The 22,699-nt window shown below is 39.3% G+C and overlaps 1 protein-coding gene across 3 annotated transcripts; it reads left to right on the top strand.

Annotated features, from left to right (window-relative positions):
- Positions 1–693: 693 nt before the first annotated feature.
- On the top strand, positions 694–22,395 carry EFHC1 (EF-hand domain containing 1). 3 transcript variants are annotated; one of them, XM_020790613.3, is made up of 11 exons: positions 694–1,014; positions 2,785–3,006; positions 7,507–7,794; positions 9,327–9,476; positions 11,222–11,414; positions 12,751–12,971; positions 15,099–15,239; positions 16,496–16,709; positions 18,107–18,254; positions 20,696–20,903; positions 22,242–22,395. In XM_020790613.3, exons 1-11 carry the CDS (start codon positions 952–954, stop codon positions 22,311–22,313), a joined length of 1,920 nt encoding a protein of 639 aa, XP_020646272.3. In that variant the 5' UTR covers positions 694–951; the 3' UTR covers positions 22,314–22,395. The 3 variants fall into 3 exon arrangements, with proteins under 3 accessions (XP_020646272.3, XP_072860280.2, XP_020646273.3); XM_073004179.2 differs by lacking the exon at positions 20,696–20,903 and having other exon boundaries at positions 816–1,014; XM_020790614.3 differs by lacking the exons at positions 694–1,014; positions 2,785–3,006 and adding an exon at positions 6,522–7,240.
- The last annotated feature ends 304 nt before the right edge of the window (positions 22,396–22,699 follow it).

Raw genomic sequence — 22,699 nt, forward strand, 5'->3', positions numbered from 1 at the left:
ATCTTGGACCCAAGCTATCTTGGTGTTTGTTTGGTGGGGACAGGGGAAAGGGTCTTTTCTGCTGCCACTCCAAGAGGCTCGAACTCCCTCCCACAGGAGGTCAGGCTGGCCCCCTCTTTGATGGCCTTCCACAAGCAGGCAAAGACAACAGGCAAGCTTCAGGCAAGCTTCGCCTCAGTGGACTGGCTGCCCGAGTGGGATTTTTAAATAGATTGTTGTCCCTTACTGCTTTGAATGTGTTACTATGTTGCTTGTGTTTTTTAGTTTGGTACTTGTTTGATCCATTTTAGTATTTGTATGAGCACTGTTGTTCGCTTTAATATTCTCTCTAATGATGTAAAGCTGCCTTGAATTGTTTTAAGGAGAAACGCAGGGTAAAAACATTTTAAATTAAAAAAATCAAATAATAGTAGAAGCTGCCCCGGGCTCCTGGCCTCGCACAACGCTATGTAAACCAAGTCTACCCTGAGCCGCGTGTAAGGTTACTCCCTCGTAAAGGAGCGTGAAAACAGGATAACCGAGGCAATCATCTCTACTCCTCCCTTGTCGAAAAAAGGACAAAGCCGTCTCCCTTTCCAACCAGTTCTCCTGTTCGGAATCATAAATTTCCTCCACGCAGAGCGCGTGACGTCCAGCCCGGAGTCCGGCAGGTAGAGCGCAGGGGCAACGTCGAGTCCCCCCGACTGTTCGCAGGGCGCCCGGCGAGTCCCATCATCGATTCACGAGGCGACAGAAAAACCCGGGAGCAAGGAGGAGCAGGAAGGCCGCTTCCAACCGAAACGGTCCCCTTTCTGTCGGGTTACCCGAGGAAGCGGGGGCGGGAGAGGGAGAGCGCCGCTGGGCCTTTCAGTTCGTCGCTCTGTTGACGGTTGCCGAGGTAACGGGCGCTGCGGCTGGCCTGCGGGCGAAGAAGGGGCTCCCTCTCGCGCGCTGAGCTCCTCGCCCTCCATCATGAGCAATCAGCCGGTGCAAGGACTCCCCCTCATGCCAGGCTCGTCCTTTCGGGACCCCACGGTGAGAGGGAGGAAGCAAACCCCCCCTTTTTCCCCTCTCCCTTGAAGAACCCCATATCCCCCTCCCCTACACCATATTCCCCCGCAACCTTCCTCTGTCTCCTTTCGTCGCTTTCTTTTCTGTGTATTCAGACCCTTTCCTAGGACCTGCCTGGAAGCTCCAGATCTCCAAGTGGGTCTCCGGACAGAAGAGGAGACCCATTTGATCCAGAATTTCATGCACGGGGGAAAGGAGATATTATAACGGGGGGGGGGGGTTGAACCTCCCAATGTGACAAAGGAAGACTTAATTGTTGCTTAAAATGGGGTAATGTTTGCATGGGGAGGCATGTGTGTTGTGGGTGTTTTCACAGTGACCTGTTTGATAATCTCAGGCATGGAACTTCATTTTACCTAAACAAAATTATCAGACACACCTGCTATAGATAAGTGCCTAGAAGTGGTTTCAGCAGGCATTTGTTTCTTTTCTAGCTGTATTTCCTTCCAGGAACATAGCCACTGAAAATAAGGACAGTGGTCTGCACTTTTAACTATAGCATGGTAAAGATTGCTGCCTGAGTAATTCAGCCACATTTAAGGCTGTTCTGTTCTCTGACTGCTGAACATTACGTGCATTTGATCAACAATTGCCAGTGCTGGATTGTTTTCTAAAGTGAGAGGACTGTACAGAAAACACCCACTTTGGAAATTGTCAGTAGACTGCTTAATCCCACCATGGACTTGTTTGGGGAGGGTGTCTTTAACAGCTGCAACTCGCATTCAGAAAAGTTGACTGTTTGGATGGGCACTCACTGAAAAAATTATGAATAGCTTTTCTTTTATTCAGGATAATTTATCCCCTAGGATAATGGGATGGGGGGGACAATGAGTAAAATCCAGAACCTAAAGTGAATGAGGCCACCTCTTTCTTCAATTTTTGCCAACACCTTTTCGCCTCTTCCTTTTGCACACTGTCTTAAACTCTGGCCAATGGAGACAGCACTTGCCTCGAGTCTGAACCAACCAATATCAGAGGTCATTTGAAACAAGACTGCATAAAATTTAATTAGTCACGTGAGTTTCAAATCTCTGGTTGAAGTGCCTTTGTAATAAATTCAAAATCGATCTACCCCAGATCAGATGTTTATTTCTTAAGCTTATGAGTTTACCACCCACATGAGGAACTGGTATGTGAAGAACTTTGGTTTCCATGTGTGAACTGTGCACATTAACAAATTTATTTTTAATTTCAAAAAAACCTGAATACCACCTATGTACCATCTCTGTCATCAAAAGACAAACCATGTAGAGCATGCAGCTTATTAAACAACCAGAACAATTCTAAAATAAAAATGATATGACTAGTTATTGGCCAAGTCATATTTACAAGTCCTCCATACAGAGCACATTACCATAGTCTTTCAAGACTGAAGGATGCCTAACCATAGATTTGCAAGAATGAGTTTTTCCTTTTTGTAAATGAATGCATTTCCTTAGTATACTAGTTAAGAGCCTTGTGATGCAGGGGTTAAACTGCAGTATTCAAAACTCTACTCCCAACCTGTGTTCAATCCCAATAGATTCCAGTAGCTAGCCCAAGGTTGACTCAACCTTCCAGCCTTCTGAGGTTGGTAAATTGAGTGCCAGCTTGCTGCAGCATGGGGTGTACTGTTTAGCCTGCATAATTAATCTGTAAACCACCCAGAGAGTGCTTTATATGCTATATGGTAGTAAATTGGCCACACACACTGCTTTACCTGACATCATCTAACTCTTTATTTTCTTCCTTCAGAAAACTGCTTTTCATCGTTCTCAGACTCTGGGTTACAAAAACGGTTTTGCCTTTAAGCAGCTTCCAAAAGTTGGGATTGGTGGGACTCGGATTAATGTAAACCAGCTATCTCAAGCGGAGCTGGATGAACTCTCCAACAAGAGACCCACGTTAACATATGGTGAACCCAAGCAAGCCCCACCTTCAGACTTCATACCTGCACATGTGACCTTTGACAAAAAGGTATTGTTCAAGAACATCCAGTTTCATAAATGGGAATGGTGATGTCTGGACAACTTAAGTATTTACTGCAGTTTCACTGTTTAAATACCTCAGACCTGAGCCTATGCTAGAAAACTGTTTGCAAAGGCCTGGAAAGTCTTTTTTTGTTTTTCAAAACCAGCAAACATTTTCCTGCAAACTGGGTGAGTGCTCTAAGTATGCAGAACCTCCTATATTGTCTGTGGGTGACCTTGGTTCATGGGACCACTAAATTTAATATTAACATGAACAATATTAAAATGAACAATCCTCCCTCCTCCACTACAGTACCTGTAAATGAGTAACATCCTGTTCACCCAGCCTTGAACCTTAGTAGTCTATTGCTGTAGTACAGGAAAACTCTGTTTAACTCCATTCTTGTCTGATACAAGGCAGAGAAGAGCATTTCTCCATCTCTTTCTCAACTCTCTCTATAGAATATTGGTAGAAAATTGGAATAGTGGAATGTTTGCTTCATGTTCCTTTCTCTACCCCTATCTTTGTCACCATCCCATCCTAGAATACTTCAAACTGTTGGGTGTTTTGCTATTTTATTTTCAAAGGGTCTGAGCCTTTAGCATCCTTTTTTGGAAAGAATATGAGAGGGATTAGGACAGATGCGTTATGATGTGTTTGTCCCAGTTTACACTTTCCAAGGTATGATGTTAATGAGCTCAAGAAGGACAATTGCTTCTCTGCACTCCAATATTCTCCAGAGCATTATCTTGCACCCCTGGAGAAGACTCATCAAATTGTAGCCTAAGCTGAGAGTGGGAGCTGAGACAGTGATTGTGGAATGGGGCAGGAAGTGGGATGGGAATGCTTTAAAAGTTGTCACAACTTTTATTGCTTAAAGCTTACAGAGTTTGATGTGGCATATGACAAGATCTTAAACCGTAACCTAGATGATTACTTTGTCACCATGTGCTGAAGTATCATCAGGAGTAACAAAAACCTCAAGGCCACCAAGCCATAAATTGATAAAGGAGGGGTTCTCCTTCAACCTAGGTATGCCAGATCCCAAGCTGGGCTGGATCCTTGATGGATTCCCCTCAAGATCCTTTTGGGGAACAGGCTGCCTGACCCACACTTGCCCTTGAAAAATAAACAGTCTAATATGCCTTAGGTGTATATAACAGATTTAACAATAGCAGCAGTGTTGTTACAGAAGACAAAACACCCACATTACACTGCTCAGTCACTTACACTGGTAAATTTTTTTCTTGGCCCCATCAGCTGGCATCTAACCTGTGTCTCTCTCCCCCATTACGTAACAGGAGCAGGCCAAAGGTCTGCTTGCTAAGCTTTACTTCTAGTAACAAATCAGCATTACTGATTGCTCTTTGAGGCTGCTCCTAGCCTGCAGCATGGCTGTGCAGTGGTCAGCTGCACCATAAGGACTGTCTACACCTCTCTTTGTTGTTGTTGTTGTTGTTGTTGTTGTTGTTGTTGTTGTTGTTGTTGTTGTTGTTGTTGTTGTTGTTGTTGTTGTTATAAAACACCAGGCACAGTCAAAATTATAAAAATATTGACTGGTATTATATAAAAGATACAATTTGTAACCAAAAACCTAAGTATCTGTTAAATATTGGTGCAGTATGTATGCTGTTCCTAATATTGCAGTTTTTTGTAGCTCTGATGGTGTGATTTCTGAAATCTGCAACTGCTTATAATACTGTGTGAAATTTCTTGCTATGGTTTCCAAAGCCCCAATGACTACGGGGGCCATTGAAGTGTGTTTCATCCACAAGCAAGATGTTTTGATCACCAGGTTTCTGTACTTTGTTAGTTTTTCCGATTCTTTATTTTCAACTCTAGCATCCTCTGGAATTGCAGTCTATGATCCATCAATATTTCTAAGGTGTTGTCCATGTATTGGTTTATTTTTCCAGCTGTTTATTTTCAAATTTTTGATTCTTATCTTGAGCCTTTCAAAATATTCTCCATTTTTACTGCTATCAGCAATTTTTCTCTGCTCGTACTGTTATAATCATTCAAGTTTCTTTCTTCTTCCTCTACTACTTGCTTTATTTGCAGTAATTTCATGGCCTCCGATTTTTCATGGTAAATATAATCTGTCCACATTGTTTTTTGGATGTAGTGTGTGATGCATGTTCATTAGTTTCTGTGTTTTTCAATCCAGTTCTTCTAATTTGTTTTGAGTCCAATCTATTATTCTAGCTCGGTATCTAATTAATTATTCTAGCTTGGTATCCAATTACTGCAACGGCCCATGTGTTTATGTCTTTGATTGTATTTCCCCCATTTAATTTTGATTTTAAGATTCTCTGCATTGTTTTGATATATTCTTTTTCTATCAGTTCTTTAACTTTTGTGTGCACAATGTTGTTTGCTTTTCGTGTTCCCAGGTATTTACAATTTTCATCACTTGATAGTGATTTTATAATATTGCCATTTTTTAACTCTATTCCATCGAGTTTTTGGATCTTGCCATGTTGTATAGACAGACCTGCACATTTGACAATTCCAAATTTCATATGGATATCTTCACTAAATATTTGCACTGTGATTAGCAGTGATTCTATCTCTATGGAACTTTTTGCATATAGTTTTAGGTCATCCATGTACATATAAGAGATGATTGATTTTTCCAGCTTGTTCTGAAATATGGTAGCCCAATCCAGTTTTATTTAAATTTATTGACATGGGGATTAGTCAGATGTTAAACAGCAGTAGCGGCAAAGAGTTGCCCTGAAATATTCCTCTTTTGGTGCTAAATAGCCCAATTACTTCACCATGGGCATTAAAATGGTTTCCCATTTTTCCATGTTTTTCTTGAGGAACTTCTGAATGTTTTTACTAATCCCAAACATTTTTAGCCAGGTGTTAATCCAATTGTGTGGCAATGAATCAAATGCCTTTTTATAGTCTGTCCAGGCCATGTTAAAGTTTGTTTTTTGTCTTTTTGCATTTTTCAGGATCATTTTATCAATAGCGGCTGATTTTTGTGCCTCTTGACTTTTTAAAGTTCCCTTTATGTTCAGTTGGGTATAGGGAGTTTTCAGTTAAGTATTTATATACTTATTATAAATTATAAGTATTTATATACTTATCTTGCAAGTACTCCTGTGAGGAGCTTGAACATTGTTGGAAAGCATGTAATTGGTCAATAATTACTGGGTTCATTGCTCTTTTGATTATCTTTTATTATCAGAAATATGTGGCCTGTTGTCATCCAGTCTTCAGTTGTAGAATTTTGAAGTAAGTTATTAAATTGCACTGCTGTGCATTGATGGGGACTTGTTAGATGCTTTAACTAAAATCTGTGCAGCTCATCTGGACCAAGTGCATATTGATTTTTCACAGCTTTTACTTGACTCTTAATCATTTCATTTGTTATTATAAAATCATCTATTTGTTTTCCATGAGTTTCTTTACAAATGTCTGTAATCCATGAAGTGTTTTTGTTATGTCCAGTTGGGCTTTCCCACATTTCTTTCCAAAATTTTAGACCATCATCTTTACATGTTCCTAGTTTCTTTTTCTACATTTTCTCCTAGTGATGTATAGAATAATTGTTGGTTATTTCAAAATTGCATGTTTTCTCTATATTGTTTCAAGCATCCATCATATCTTTCAATTTTCTTTACTGTAGCTCTTGCCCACTGTTTTAATTCTTCCATAGTTTCAACAATTGTTTTCCTTTCTAGGTCACATATTTTGCATAGTCTGGGTTTTACTTTTTCATTTTTAAGTTTTTAATCTTTCAAGTGTTTTAAGTTCCTGTTGTTTGCATGTAATTTGTTTATGTTTCTTTCCAGCCAAATACTCCATTTGGTGGTGCCATGAGTTTTCTGGGGTTTTTGCAGCTTGTAACTAAGTTCCATGGTTACTATGGTAGCTGTGTTATACATGAGCTGGTTTGTTTCCTTTAGCAGTGTTGGTTGGGAGGATTATGATGACAAAATTTGCATCATTCAGTAGATCTTCTACTGGTTCATTTTGTAATTGGTGCAAATTGGGGAGCCTTTGTCTTTCTGTGTTCTGGCTAATATGGGTTACTGCTTTTCCCCTCAGTGATGTTTGCCATTCTGTCAAGTCATAATTTCCATAAGTTGTTCCTGTATTTGTCAAGGTAAATTTACAGGTCTGAGCAGAATAAAGTATATTAATGAGCAGCCATAATGGACAGATGTGTAGAAACGGAGTCATGATGACTCAGCAGTGCTGACTCATGCATGATGCAACACATAAGGTGATTGGACACAAGCAGATCTGTATATGTATATATATGTGAAACTGTACAGTTGATGTATCTTTCTGTTTCCTGTTTTCGCGTTAACAGTATTGATGTTTTCTTCATAAGTTATTCCGCTATTCATATGTATTATTATTATTATACATTTACATTGAATTTTTCTCCCTCTTTTTCTACACTTTCACAAGGTTTAGAGAATATATTATTCGATCTCCTAACAGTCTGTCTGATGGTTTTCTATGTTTGCCTGTTTGTTTTCTTAGGTGCTGAAATTTGATGGCTACTTTCAAGAAGATGTCCCCATATCTACAGAAGAGCATTTTCGCATCCGCAAAGTTGGCATTTATTACTATTTGGAAGATGATAGTATGTCTGTCATGGAGCCAATTGTGGAAAACTCTGGAATTCCCCAGGGCAAGCTCATCAAAAGGCAACGCCTGCCCAAGAATGATCGTGGGGACTATTATCATTGGAAAGATCTGAACCGAGGAATTAACATTACTATCTATGGCAAGACTTTCAGAATAGTTGATTGTGATGCATTCACAGAGGTACTATACTTTGGGTCACAAATTTGCAGAAAAAAACTTGATAAGTTATTTTTAAAAGATTGTTAGAAAGCTAACTTTATTGCCATATTGATCCATTCTTCACATTACAAAAATATTCATGTACTGCATGGGTTCTCTAGACACATTTTGGATTGTAACCTGGTAGATTTCATTTTAGATGTAGAAAGAACAACACAGATAATGCTTATTCCTAGTACCAGGAAACAAACATAGGGTTGAAATACAGAATATGAAACTCATTAGGAAATTACATCAGGCTAGTACCTAGGTAAGACATTGGTTAATATTTTGAGATATATTTTCAGAACCACAAGCTATAATTTTATTTTAAGAGTGTAAAAAGGAGTGAGAGATTTAAGGAAGTCTGAAGCCCATTCCACATATTAGACATTCCTCAGTTATATACAGAATATTGAAGAAGGCTTGACCACAACACTTGATTGTGGATACTTTCATGATGTATGTATTTGCAATTACAGGTTTATACATATTTTAAAATGTATTCTTAAATGTACACTTATACAGATTTGACTGGGATTTTTCTTTATTAGTATGGACATTACAGCAAAACCTATTGGTGGAGTACTATGAAAAGCCTCTGGCTTAAGGTGTCATTCAGATGCCTCCCCCCAGTTTTTCCTCAGTGAAAACTTTTATCTATGCCCTGTTCCCCTCTTATTGTATCTGGTTTAATCTTCTGTGCAATTCTCTCTGATTTAATCTATACCCACTCACCTCTTCAGCCATGATTTGACTTTTGTGACTTTTTCTGACAGTGTGAATCATCCTATCGAGTCCCAAATCCTCTACAGGTTTCTTGTCCTGACTTTCAAATGCTTTCCATTTCAAATGCTTTCAAATGCCCCTCGTTTGTTTGTTGCACTAAATCCTCTCATGACAGTTCTTTCCCTAGAACCACTTTTAGCTGTCTTATGCTCTCTGAAATAAATTATGTGCCATTGGGTTGATTCTGATTTACAATGACCCTAGGGATTTCTAGGAACCATGCTACCTTTGCAAAGCTGCATAGGTAGCAGATTATGTAATTCCATCAGGCACACATGTTTTGGATGATCTCAGCTGACCCCAGATTTAGGAAACACAAACTCCTAAACCTAGGCATTCCTACCCACTGAGCTATACCACACTGAGCTTTTCTTTTGCAATTGGTTGTTGGTAGGTAAAGACGGCTTCATTTGTAAGTCTGATTTCTTAGATGACAGTTTTGAAGGAATCACTTCACTGGATAAATGACGTTTTATTAACTGCTAATGTGAACTTGTTGTTTTGTCTAAGTTGACCCTATGAGTACTATGAGTTCTTGAAGTTAAAAAAAAAAATCTGCCTCCTGAAGCCTCGATTTCCCCCTTCCACTGTAGCTTTCATGTATCTGTTTTAGATACATGAATGGGTAGCTGTCACACCTGTTTTGTATAAAGCATAATGTACCCAAGTGGTGACGGACGGACGGACGGACGGATGAATAAATAATGACATGGCTCTTTTTATAGACCTTTCTACAGAGTCAAGGAATTGAACTGAACCCCCCAGAGAAAATGATTTTTGATCCTTACACAGAGTTGCGTAAAATGCCTCTGCGCATGTATGTTACACCCTCAGATTTTGATCAACTGAAGCAGTTTTTGGCCTTTGATAAAAAGGTAGGACTACTTGTTATGTTTCCTGTTTCCTATTACGTATAACCTGCTTTCTTGTATGTGCCATACGATCAACATATCTAATAATTTTTAAGCCCAATAAAATCAATAAAATGACAAAGAAGAAATGCACAAATCAAAGAAAGCAGGAGCAGGAAGGGTAGAAAATGTAACACTAAATTCTGATACAAATGAAAACATTTCAACTGTCCGTCTGAAGACAGAAAGAGAGGAACTCTGACATATCTCACCAGAGGAGCCTTATTACAGAGAAGACCTTGTTTCTGAAACCTGCCAGATTTCTCAGTGAAGGCAGAGGTGGGCAAAATGCAGTCCTTCAGGTATTGTTGGAAAGTAGCTCCCACCAGCTCTAGTGACCATAGGCAATTGGGAGGAGCATTGTGTCCTGCTGTCCAGCAACTTCTGGGAGGGCTCTTTGTTCTTTAGAGGAGAGTAGAAATTCTGAAGCTGGTCCTTAATTAGGCTTATATGGACAAAGGGCAGTTGTACGGAGGAGCTGCTTTCAGGGGAAAGCAGAAATCTACAGAAAGCAGAATCCTATGTTCCTTTGTTACTATGCTTCTGTCTGATGCTGTTAAGGGATTTGAAAGTATTTAAAAGGACTTTAAACTGAGGCTGTAAACATGAAACAGCTAGTTCAAATGATGCAAAATTGGTGTAATGTGTTGAGATTTCACTCTTATCTCACACATTATTAGAAGGCTAAAGTGGAGTTGGGCAGAGTGTGGTACTCTACAAACTGGTAGGCTGCAGTTCCCACCAATCCTAACTAGTACAGCCAATAGTGAGGACTGTTAGAGACAACTCTTTGAATCAGTGAGAACTGGTAAGTCAACACTGATGTAGATCTCATTAATTCAGCTCTGAATTAATTAACTCAGCTCTGTCTCTCCTTACTCCTCTAACTATTGGAGTACCCTGGCTTGGAGTACACAGCAGCTGAGCATCAGAGTCTGGCTTCATGTCCTGCTTTTCTCTCAGTAAGCAGAACTTTCAAGGATTTAATGGAACACCTTAGACATGAAGGAAAACACTGGACTTTGGAAAGCAGTGTGAATAGTGAAAAGAAGAATAGGATAAGATCATAATCACTGCATGGAATTTTAATAATGGTTATGATGGAACTATTTTATCACAAATTAGTATGTCACAAGAATATCTAAGGGACAAGATTATGCCAACTCTTTCAAATTTTCATTACAAATGTAAAAAGGAGTGTAGCAAAAGGAACAGAGGATGGCTGCTGAAGACCACCTCAAATAGATCAGTTTTCATAGTGAAGCAAAGGTTATTATGCCTCTGTACAACAGGGGTCACTGCCAGCCGCAATATTCCTGAGGGAATTATTGGTCTGGAGGTATTCATAGTTGGGGTCTCTGTAGTAATTCTCCCAGATTTCAAAATGATCCCTTTCTATAGTGGTGGCTAAATGGAATTATATCCCTCATCTGCTTGTATGCTTAGCTGTTGTACTGTCATCATGAGGCCTATCCTGATGCACTATATCCAAAGTCATCTGTTCCATGAGACGAGGGCCATTGTGGTTAACCCTCCTTGCAGAGGGCAGACTCCAAACTAGTGCACTAGTAACATATTCTCAACTACAGGATTTGTTTTGGTGCTATAGATTCTTTTAAATGGAAATGCCAAGGATTGAATTTGGGAATTCATATGAGCAAAACATATGCAGTATCATGCTGAATTATGGCACCTCATACATCTTACAGGTGCTTCGTTTCTATGCCATGTGGGATGACACTGAGAGCATGTTTGGTGAGAATCGTCGTTTCATCATTCACTATTATTTGGCAGATGATACAGTGGAGGTGCGAGAAGTCCATGAGCGAAATAATGGCAGAGATCCTTTCCCAGTGTTAATAAGACGCCAGCGTTTGCCCAAAAAAATTGTGGAGAACAAAGGTAACTCCTGTTCTTTAGGCACGTGGTACTTCTGTGGTTATGCACAGTGAGTATGGAAGTGCAAAAGCTGGTGCTTATGGGGCTCAGTGATACTTGGTTACGTGAGTAACATGAGAATATGGAGATACCGGAATCAAACCCATAACAGGCAGCAAACCTATGGCAGGCACTGGAAAACCATAATGATCAGGTAGATGGTGGTAGAAACACCTTTTCAGATAGATGTGTCAGAATTAGGGCTTAATTACACTTGCCAAAAGAACCCCAATTATATTGACGTGGTCATTTTTTAGATCGTTGAGCACACAAATGGACATTTCATGCTTTGAATGGTAAAGAAAGGGGTGTAACATTGACATTGCCTATCTTTTTTAAAACTCTGCTCTTCACAATATTTTGCATGTCTTTTAAAATACGCTTCCTCCTCTCGACACTGTGTAAAAGGCAGAAGAAAAGGCCAAGAACTAAAGAGGGAGAGATATGCAGAGAAATAAGGAAAAGGAGATGAGTGAGTAAGGGAGGGAAGGGAAAAGTGGAGGAGGAGAGAAGGCTCGTACTGCTCCATTGCATGATGGATATATCACTTTTGTTATTCAAAAACAATAACCGGGGGTGGGTGGGTGCTGATTGCCCCAAGAAACAGTAGAGAAAATGAATTGATTCAAATTTATGGAGCAGTGTAGCCAGCTATATCAATTCAAATAGAAAGAAATGAGTTTATACAGTTAAAAACAATGTGACTTATCGCACTGACATATATACCATGTGGCTACTGAAAAAATGTATCAGTACAAGAGAGGTATGAAAAGAATTAATATAACTGTGGTTCTTTTCTCATGTGTGATCAAGCCCTTAAACAAGTATTTTAGCACAAGATGGGATTAAAACAAATGTATCAGCACCGCCATTACAATATTAGATTCTTACATTCCTTTAAGAAGCACTGACCAGAATCCTATTGTCAAGTTACACTTGTGTAAGGGCACATGTCCAGGAATGTAACCAGCACTTTTATAAATAAATTGTAATTTACTGCTGAAAATTATGCAACTTCCCTCATGCAAGTGTCTGTTGGCAATAGGATTCTTGCCACCATATCTCAGCCTACTCTAATTTTCCAGAGAAGTGCTTTATCTTGTTTAGACTCTTACTTAATGTTTTGTGAATCTGTGATAGCTACTTCCAGAGTTTCAGCATGCTGTGATCAAATGGTTTGCTTTCTTAATGTGTCAAGGAGGGGGAGCCTTATTGTCTTTTCACCATTCTTTTGGAAATTGTATTTGTTTCAAGTTCCAGAAATAATACAGGTCTAAGCAATTTGTCTTCCTTCGAAAAGGAACCTTTCCCTCTTGTGTGCTGGAGATTTCTGACCAGGAAGTCCTGGAATGGTTCACAGCTAAAGATTTTGCTGTAGGCAAATCCACAACTCTTCTTGGGCGCAAGTTTTTCATATATGATTGTGATGAGTTCACTCGCCAGTTCTGTCAAGACAAGTTTGGCATCACTGACTTCCAGCCTGTTGATATAAAGAAGCCACCTCCAGAGGAAATCAAGCAGGTAGTGAACGGGGGAAATGAGGAAAAACATATGAAAGCAAGTATTCTGTAACTCATGGCAAGAGCTCAAATCATCAGCTTGCTTTCTTGCAATAAAGTTTTACTGAACTCAGTTGATTATAATCAAAAGAACATTTGACATCTGATTCCTTGCTATGTCCTGCAAAGCCTATAAAAGACACATAACAGAAGCTCTGCCCGGGTGGTTTTTTAAGGCTAGTTTGGCGTTAAATTTGTACCCAAGGTAGCATTAAGGTCAAACCTCAAAAGGGGTGATCCACTGTTGATGTTTCTGCAACTTCACATGCTGCCTCTAGTAGGTGTGGCTGGGACGGACCTCTCTCAGCTTGGTTTACTTTCAGTCACTAACAGCACAAAGCAATAGTTCCTTCCCTTCCTCTAATTCAAAGAGAGCACCACCTCTGCTCTGTCTTTTCCCTCTCAAGAGTCTGCTGGAATCATTGAGTCTGTTCAGGTCTGTTGCTGAAAGTAGATCAGTAACATTTTTATCAGTTTTCTTTTTGATCTGTTCAGCTGTAAGTAATGAAACCTTTTCGAAGTAATGAAGCCTTCGCGAATACAATGAAACCTTTTATTTTTTTTCTACTCTTAATGTCTCAGAATGGGTTTTTGAGACTGTAAGTACCAGTTGATGAGAAGGAGTGGACTAAACTGTGGAAATTTAGGCTATTCTGCTTTGTGATTCTTTGTACTTCTGCTGTGCTGCTAGAGGATTTTAATCAAAATTCTGTAACGTTTGCCACAGGAAACTCTCTCTGCAGAGAATTCAAGCTGTCTCACATGGGCTGGCAATGCAGAAGATTAAACCAAATGTTGTCATAGTATAAATCAGGTTCAATAGTACTGAAGAGATTTGAAGGGTGAACGTTAGAATTTGGATTGTTGAGCAGGATTGAGAAGATGTACATGTAGCAGAAGTAAGAGCAGCTGGAGCCTGGTAGAAAATCCAGAAAACATGCAAAACTGGTTAAAAGTAAAGAATAAATGTTGTTCAGGCAAGGTTCAGAGGCTGAGCTATTGCTGTTATGCTGTCCATTTTGAACCATTGAAATATTTCAGGGAGTGCTCTATGGGGTTTAATTTTCTTTAAACAAGAGAATCTTATAGTAATTTTGTAATGTCCAAAATCCTGTTGTGTAACTATGCCTGCATAATTTATGCAAGTCGTGAAAGCTGTTGCAAAGCTTGCAGAGAGGGGAAAATTAAATCCTTGGAAGCAATTCTATGGCTGCAGTTTTGCAGTCAGACATGATGATAGCCTGGCAGAACTGTCCGAGAACAGCCACAGGTGTAACTTAATGCTATGGCAAGTGGAATTTCAGCCATTATTTGCATTCTTTTCAAATAAGTAAGTGTATGGTGGAAAGGTAAAGCCATCAGCAAATCCTCAGAGAGAAAGTGATGTAAGTTCTTAAGACATGGATAGACATTCTCTTTTCCATCACTTCTTTTCCCCCAGTTCACAGTTCTTTTAACTGTTTCCCTAGCTTTCCTCCCAGTTGAGGGAGTGTTGTGTTCTCTATGTCTAATGAAATTTAGAGTAATTGCTAGCAGTCTCCTGTCTTTAGTTCCCCTTGAATAGCATCAAGCTGTTCAATCTATCAATTTTACAAAGCATGGTCTCTCAGTAGGTGTAATGCTTGGGCTCTGAGGTTAGCTGGAATCTGGGAATGGGGTTAACAGGCAACAGAAGCTCTTTGACCATTCAATGCCTCCTTGCTTTTGTTTCATTTCATTTCATTTCATTTTCTTGTAACTAGTGATAATACAGCAGCAGGAAATGCTAAGATGCTTTAAAATGGCTGCCACCCATTAAAAACATTCCATTTGACAAATACTTGAGCTAGTCAAACTGGTGTCACACAGCATCATCCTGAAATCCTGCTGTACTGTTATGTAAAAGATGTAATTTTTAGTGGCAGATTTACATAAGTTAAGGAATCTCTATAACCAATATCTGTTGCATACTGAGTTTCGTGACTTGGCATGCAACACATAATGCCTATGGAAATTTCTTGATCTACAACAGTTCACTGCTAAAATTATGGTTTATGTGTAACTGCAACAGGATTTTAGCCCATAAATCTTTCTTTTTTTAAATCTGCAGGAAATCCCTCCATACAATGGTTATGGCTTCCTTGAGGACTCACTTCAGAACTGCTTCAGCCTGATTCCACAACCACCCAGAAAAAATATCATTAAGATGTTAGAGAATGACCGTAAAGTGTTGCGTTATGCAGCTATAATGGTAAGTTTTTCCGCTCTATAATGTGACCCTGTTGGTCATTCAGCATTTCTAACCTAGACTTGAATTTCCCTTTGATTTTTTTAGATCTTCTGGAAGAGATCTCTTTTTTCCCCCTTTTTTTGTTGTTCTCTGTTTCATTGCACTGGTTATTATAATTATTCTCTTTGTCTCTATATGAAAGTCACTGAAAAACCACATTCAGGGTTTCTCACCTGTCCTTTGTAATTTGAAGTGTTTTTTTCTATCATCCATCTAGGTTTTTATTTTATTTTCACCACAGTAGTTGTCCCGTTGCATTTTCCCTAACAGTATCTCTGGTTTCAGTTCATCTGGTTCATGGTCCATTGAGTTTAGTAATACCAATCTTTTCTTTATGTGGACTTTAAATTCATCAGGAATGTTGTTTAAATTATATTTTGGCACTAGGTTTCATTTAGTGTTCTTTTTAAGTTGAATATTAACAGTTGATGATCAGTACCACAATCTGCTCCTGGTACTGTTTTGGGTGAGAGAGTACAGCTTCTCCATCTTCTGCTTCCTGTTACATAGTCTATTTGATTTCTGTACAGTGGGGTCTCTACTTAAGAACGTCCCTACTTAAGAACAATCCAACTTAAGAACAGCTCCATTTGCTAAATTTTGCTTCTACTTGAGAACAGAAATCCAAGATAAGAACAGGAAAAAAAAACCTTTCCTGCTCTTTTTTTAACCTTAGGTCATCTTAGGTTAAAAAAATTCTCCCCCTAGTGGTAGAGTACGTATTAACCAGCTTTGCATTAGTTCCTATGGGAACTAATGCTTCAATGTACGAACGCACCTCTACATAACAAAAAAACAGCCAGAACGGATTAATTGGTTTTCAGTCCATTCCTATGGGAAATTTTGCTTCAACGTAAGAACGTTTCAACTTAAGAACACCATTCCAAAACCGATTAAGTTCTTAAGTAGAGGTTCCACTGTAGTTTCTATGGACGGAAAAGAGCAGATACGGATTAAATGGTTTTCAATGCATTCCTATGGGAAATGCAGATTCAACATAAGACCTTTTCAACTTGAGAACCACCTTCCAATACGGATTAAGTTCTTAAGTAGAGACCCCACTGTATTGACAATCTGTTGATGTGAAACCAGGCGTGGGTCATACACCTAGTCTGACAGACATCTGTTGGTACTTAGGCAGTACTAGTTTAAAACCCTTTCTGAATTCTCAGCTTTTTGTAAGATGATTTTGAGACATCTGTCCTTCATCTTTGCAGGAATCACCAAATCCTGATGACAGCAAGAGGCGTTTTGTTCTTTCCTATTGTCTTGCCACTGATATGATCAGTATTTATGAACCACCTGTGCGTAATTCAGGAATTATTGGGGGCAAATACCTAGGCAGGACTCGAGTTCCTAAGCCAGGGTCTTCTACAGACAACCCTATTTATTATGAACCAGCTGACCTCACAATAGGTGCTATGGTGGAAGGTATGTAGAAAATGGAAACTAAATAGGGGGGTTGCAAATAATTTAAATTAAATGCAGATCATTCTTCTCTATTTTATTTAGAAATTGGTATACAGGAAAGACTGATGTTGCTGATGTTTTTCTTTTTAGAAGTATATAAAAATTAATCTTCAGTATTGTATTGATTAACATCTCATTCAGTGGCCAAAATCTTGTTGCTTGGTGAAGTAAATTGTACTAGAATAGTCTCACAGAATCAATGGAGATTTGGTGAGTCAACTCCTCTTTCAGTTCCATTGATTCAAATGAGCCAGTTGTGTCTTACTTTAGCATACAGTACATCGTTGACTCATAAAAAAACCCACTGATTCAATGGGCCTACTCTAGTGCAATTTACTAGGCCAAGTAACAGAAGAAAGAAGGAACTATTCAGATAAATTTTATTCAATTCCACTTTTATTTTATGGAGCCGTGGAACAGCTCAAAACTGACAGACATTTTGACATTTAACTACAGTACTGCTGTACCCATCTTTTAAAGACTTGAGCTCTTTAAAGCCTTTGACCTCAACGCCCCTATGAAATAATGTTGTTATCTTCATTGTACTTTGAAGGAAAACCAGACATTAAGAAATGAAAGTGGAAACAGGAAACATTGTCAGCCCTCTTTGCTTCTTAATCTTTTGGCTTTAAATGGGGAGTGGGGGTGGTGGTCTCCAAACATCTGGGGGCCACACATGCATCTGTATCCCCACTTCCCAAATATTTTTCTTAAAAATTTGGGGTTTGTATTGAAGAAGCCTCCTGCTATTTCCTAAGAGCAGTATTCTAAAACAAAAAAAAATAAAAAATAAAAATAAAAAAATTGGGAAGATGTGGGCCCTCGTATGTGTTTGGGGCACCATCAAAATATGGCAAAATTGTTCCCACTTCTCCTAAAGGACACAAGGGAACATTCTGAGCCAAATAAGTTTTCAGACTTTTAAGAAACAAATATGTATATACATGTAGATGCTGGAGGCCACACTCAGGTCTCTGACCCCAGAAACAGTATACAGTTGAGAAACTGGGTGCAACCATACAGTTGCTCTTCTGTCATAGTAGGTATGGTAGTTTATTGTTGATTTTCCTGCAGTAATATTGTAAAAGCAGGATTGATTGGCAAACTACAGGATTAGCTGAAACCAGTGACCTGTATTTGTTTGGTAGTCCTTAGAACAGCCAAACTGAATTAGTAGCATTGATGTAAGTGTTGATTTAGCAATTACTTCAGCTCTAGTTGGGGCTACCAGTTGGAGTGAGACTCCTTTGACTCTTTGGCTGGAGTTTTTTTCTTGAGAGAACATGCCTATCATCTAGATTTTGTAATTGTCATGCTCAGTATGTTTGATGTTAATGGACTGGCTTTCTTTCATCCAGTGTTTGGGCACAGATTCATTATTGTAGATGCTGATGAACATGTCCTAAATTACATGGAAGAAAATCTGAACAGTTTCCCAGCAGCAGTCGTGCAGTCTATGAGGGATCACTTTGCACCTCGCCAGGCAGCAAAAGAGGCAGTAAAGAGGTGAGGTACTAGAACAAGTATGTATGAAGACTTCTGTGATAATCATTAGATGCTGCTCAGGAAGTTTCATCCAACACTTGCTTAGCAAGACATTATCCATGGTGATTCTGATGCCACTATGTACATTAGGCAGATTAACTTTCCCAGACTGTGAAAATCCCCAGCCCATCTAATGGGAACCTATAATATAGCTGTTTTACTAGCCACTGTGAAACAAATACAGATGAGGGCTATTGTCTTCATAACTCGTAGGATTCCCAGAGGAACAATCTGATTAAATAGACTGGATACTGCCATAGATAATTGTTTTATCTGCTTTAGCCAGGCTCTTAATTTGTTTTTAAGTTCTTATTACTTATTTTTACACCCCATCTTTCAACACAGGTACTCAGAATGGCTATTATAATTGTCATGATCAGATGTAATAAAGGAGGATATGAGATGGGATGGCTATGGTCTTGTGTAGCTTACAGCAGGGTTGAAGAAATGATGTCACTGGAAAGAAACTGATTGGCATCCACCGGTGTTCCCACTGTGATTCTTCATGTAATTCTTTATTGTGTGCAAGTGGGTTCCCAACTTGGATTCTGGGTCACATGCAAAGTCACCAAATGTACATGCAAGAGGAGTCACATGAAGAGTCACAGCTGAGATTTTAATAAACCGTGATTTGCCCTTATGGTGATGTCTTGAGAGCAGAAAATATCAGAGAGGGAAATAAGCAGGTTAGTCCCAGTTGTCGCACTGCCGCAGTGTTCCTTACTGTTTGTGTTACAGAGGTTTTTAATGATGAGTCAGCCTGTAGTTTAATAAGAAAATACAAAGAAAAAATAGAAAGGTTGACCGGATTAAAAGGATAGAATCCAGAAATCGTACCTATAATCCGGACTCAACCACCTGTGAAACTTTACCCAAGAAATATGTGATTTGTAGGACTGAAATTTTTTATAGTTTAATTGGTAGATTACTAAATAGTCAGTTGATTTATTAGCTGTATTGGCTTTTAATTGCATTGTGATTTTAGGCATATGCCTATATGTAAACTTTCTAATGTGTTATTGTAATGCAGAATGATGTTTCAAGAACATCTTAAAAACTGTCTTTCTTTGGAACAACTAAGGAACAAATTTTGTTTAGCAAATCTTTAGCAGGGCAGGACAATCCTACCCATTAGGTTAGGGCACTCCATGATTAGGGCAGCTAATATATGTATAGCTTTGCAAGTCTCTTGCTGGAAAAGCGGAAATGACAGAGGAACAGCATTTCCCAAGTTCTCTCAGTTTTTTAAAATTATTCTTAGTGGAAAGATGGGGTATAAATTAAGTTAAGTAAACAAACATATAAGCTGGTATTCTATTCAGTATTTACACATATGTGGAGTTAAAACAGCAGAATTTGCTACAGCAGTCTAATGAGGTACCAGTCACATGGACCAAAGACATAATCAGATCACTGGAGCAGCTTCTGTAGTTGGATTTCTGTCCATGTAAATATTGAACAGGATAATGAGCCTAGTGACACCAGCCCAGGATTGGCATACCCTTTCACTGCTACTGGTGTGATCAGGAACACGGAAGGTTTGGCATCCTGTAGATCTGAAATAGCTCCTGATCCACCCAGATCATGCCCCCAATCCTGCCTTTTCCTCTCTATGATTAGACAGGGAAGGACCATCCATCTTTTTGCGAGAGTCCAAACATGTATCTCCAAGACTGGGGTTATGTCCTCACTTTAAAAGAAGAGAATCAGTCTTCCCAATGGCACTTGAGATGCCATCCCAGAAATGACAAAGCCACACAGTCAATAACTCAGAATGTCATGTGTTTATCTTGATACTTTGGCACAATGCAAATTTAGATCAACTTGATTAAAAGACAGGTGATTAACCAACAAAATCCTTGAGTTATATAATACTCTCATTATCAATAAGCCTTTCCAGGAAGTCTACTATCAAGGCTGATTTCCCCACTGCAGTTTAAGTGCAGAAGGAGAGAGCATGCAAAATACTTCAGGCTCCCTTCTTAGTGGTTAACACCAGCTTAAATATTGTGAACACAAAAAGAGGGATTCAAGGAGTTATCATTCTATTTCCCAATCTCTTTGTCCTTTTCTAAGAACAATTGTTGAGCCTTTTCACCTCTCTGGACTTGAGTTTTCAGGTCCTCCTGAAGAAAAGATGGCACTAGATCCACAGGGCTAAGCGTCAGCATTCTAGCATCCCTGCACAGCTCCCCCTCCTCTCATAGCAAGCACAGAAAGAGAAAGGAAGTTACTTTTGTGTCACTAATTTCACTGTAATCTTGTCACTTCTTCAGAGCTGACCAAACTTGGTTACACTGCATAAACAAATGGTGTTAGCACCAGCCTTGCATCTCCTTAGCTCCAATAAGAAAAAAAAAAACACAAAAAAAAAAAAACCAAGCTTTTTTTCCCCCATATAGGTTAGCTGAAAGTGAACCTGATGCACTGGGTACATTAAGTGAACAACTGCAGGAACATATGCAGCGACACAACTACTTGCCAGATAGCAACATGCAGGCAGCTTTTCTTGAACAAGACAAAGATGGCTCTGGGCTAATCAACAAAGCAGAGTTCTTTGCCCTGTGTGACCGCTTTAAGGTGCCTGTTGATGATCCGATTTTCCAAAAGGTAAACACTAGGTGACCACATTTTAATTCCAGTGGGAAAAGTGAAATCAATGATTTGCCATAATTTAACTATTTTAGATATCCATATTCTTTGACTTGGTTTTTGAAAGGATTTGGAAAGGCGGGTAATGTGTTTCCTATGGTATAAAAGTATTTTTAGAACTTATTCCTTCTGCATTGCTAGCATCCTGCCCAGGAGCCAAGGAAGAGTCCAGTATCATCTATAGTGGTTCAGGCAATGTCTAAAATAAAGCTGGAGTATGATTTGAGTGGTTATACAAAATGAGTCTTTAAGCAGACCTGAAATCTGGTCCCTGGTTGTGTCCCATTTAACCAGGCAGAAAAATCAAACCAAAGCCAACCTACTCTGTGAGCAGAGGGAAGGTAATACGTAGAGTACTTGTTGCTATAGCAGTGCAAGATGATTGAGAGAGAGAGAGAGAGAGAGAGAGAGGAATAGTCTTGGATGTTTATCCAGCTGCAAAAATTTAGGACTTTTTCTGGCAGCAGGAATGCTACTCTTTAGGGGAATTAAAACATTGCTCTGCATTGTTGCTTTCCTCATTTACTGGACATATTATCCCTCTATAATATATGCTGGCTGAATAGCTCATTGAGGTAGAGAACCAGGGGTAGAACAGAGGATGGCCATCTATCAGAGATCCCCTAATGGCAATTTTCTGACATTGGAAATGGTTAGATTAGATGAGCCTTGTGGCCTTATCCAATTCAACAATTCTGACTCTGTGCAGAGTTGTGCTGCCCAACCTCAGAAGGCCATTTTCTTGTTTGGAAAATGGAGCAGAGAACATACTCCAACCAAACTATCATGAAGACAACTTGAAATGAGAAACATCCTGAATGAGAAGCTCTACACAATCCACTGCAACTACTATTGCCCTGTACCTAGGTATTTGAGTACTTAATCAATTCACAGAAAGCCGCTTACATAAAGAAAGGATACAGTCTGCTTCTACAGTCTGCACTACTTGTCATCCTTGGAGTGTGAGGCAATATATTTTTCACCACTGTGCAGAAGCAATGCCCATTCTTGTGAAATGCTACATTGCAAACTGGCATTTCCCAGTTTGAAATGTAATTATCTAGTGTGGTGTAGTGGATAGTCTGGCAGACTAGAACTCAAGAGAACCTGGGTTAAAATCCCTGCTCATCCATGGAAACCCACCGGGATGTGTAAAATTGGTAAAACCATTCTTTAAATATGTCACTTACCTTGAAAGCTCTATTAGGGTCGCTATAAATCAGTTCCAACTTGATGGCATTTTCCCTAATGATGAGAGCTTTTCCAGCTATTTGTTCTCTTGCTTTTCTCTTCCAGCTTATCAACCTGTGTTCTCATGGGGAAAACCAGATAAGATATGCCAGCTTCCTCAGAGCTTTCCAAGGCTGATTACCAGGAGGAGTACAAGAGGCAACTGAAGACATGACATTTCTTTATGTATCAATGTGTATTAAAGTGTGATTTCTGAGCATTTCTGTTGGCTTCCTGCCTCCTTGGTTCATTCTGCCATTTTCCAGGTTGCTTGTTAGACACGGTCCCACACACCTGGCCCCAGTAATGGACAGAATGGGACAGTGACCTTAAGGAGCAAATACTATCATGAAAGTCAGTATTATTGTATTTGGAAAGCCAGAGAAATTGGAGAGGTGCTTGTAGGACTTTTTGCCTCAAGAGCTTGACTAGCTTTAAGTCCTAAGGCTATCCATTTTGATTAGAGAATAGTGTGTGCATGCCGTCTGATACTGTGCCACAGGCAGCAAAAAATCTTGGCAAGC

This window comes from Pogona vitticeps, chromosome 1 (assembly GCF_051106095.1).
Source record: "Pogona vitticeps strain Pit_001003342236 chromosome 1, PviZW2.1, whole genome shotgun sequence".
In the NCBI taxonomy this organism is placed as follows: Eukaryota; Metazoa; Chordata; class Lepidosauria; order Squamata; family Agamidae; genus Pogona; species Pogona vitticeps.

What these genes read in the sequence shown, in the direction of transcription:
- EFHC1 (XM_020790613.3), top strand. Translation starts at nt 952, where the DNA reads ATGAGCAATCAGCCGGTGCAAGGACTCCCCCTCATGCCAGGCTCGTCC. An exon ending in TTTTGGCCTTTGATAAAAAG is followed by an intron (nt 9,477 to 11,221) that starts GTAGGACTACTT and finishes TACATCTTACAG; the next exon opens with GTGCTTCGTTTCTATGCCAT. An exon ending in TGCGTTATGCAGCTATAATG is followed by an intron (nt 15,240 to 16,495) that starts GTAAGTTTTTCC and finishes TCATCTTTGCAG; the next exon opens with GAATCACCAAATCCTGATGA.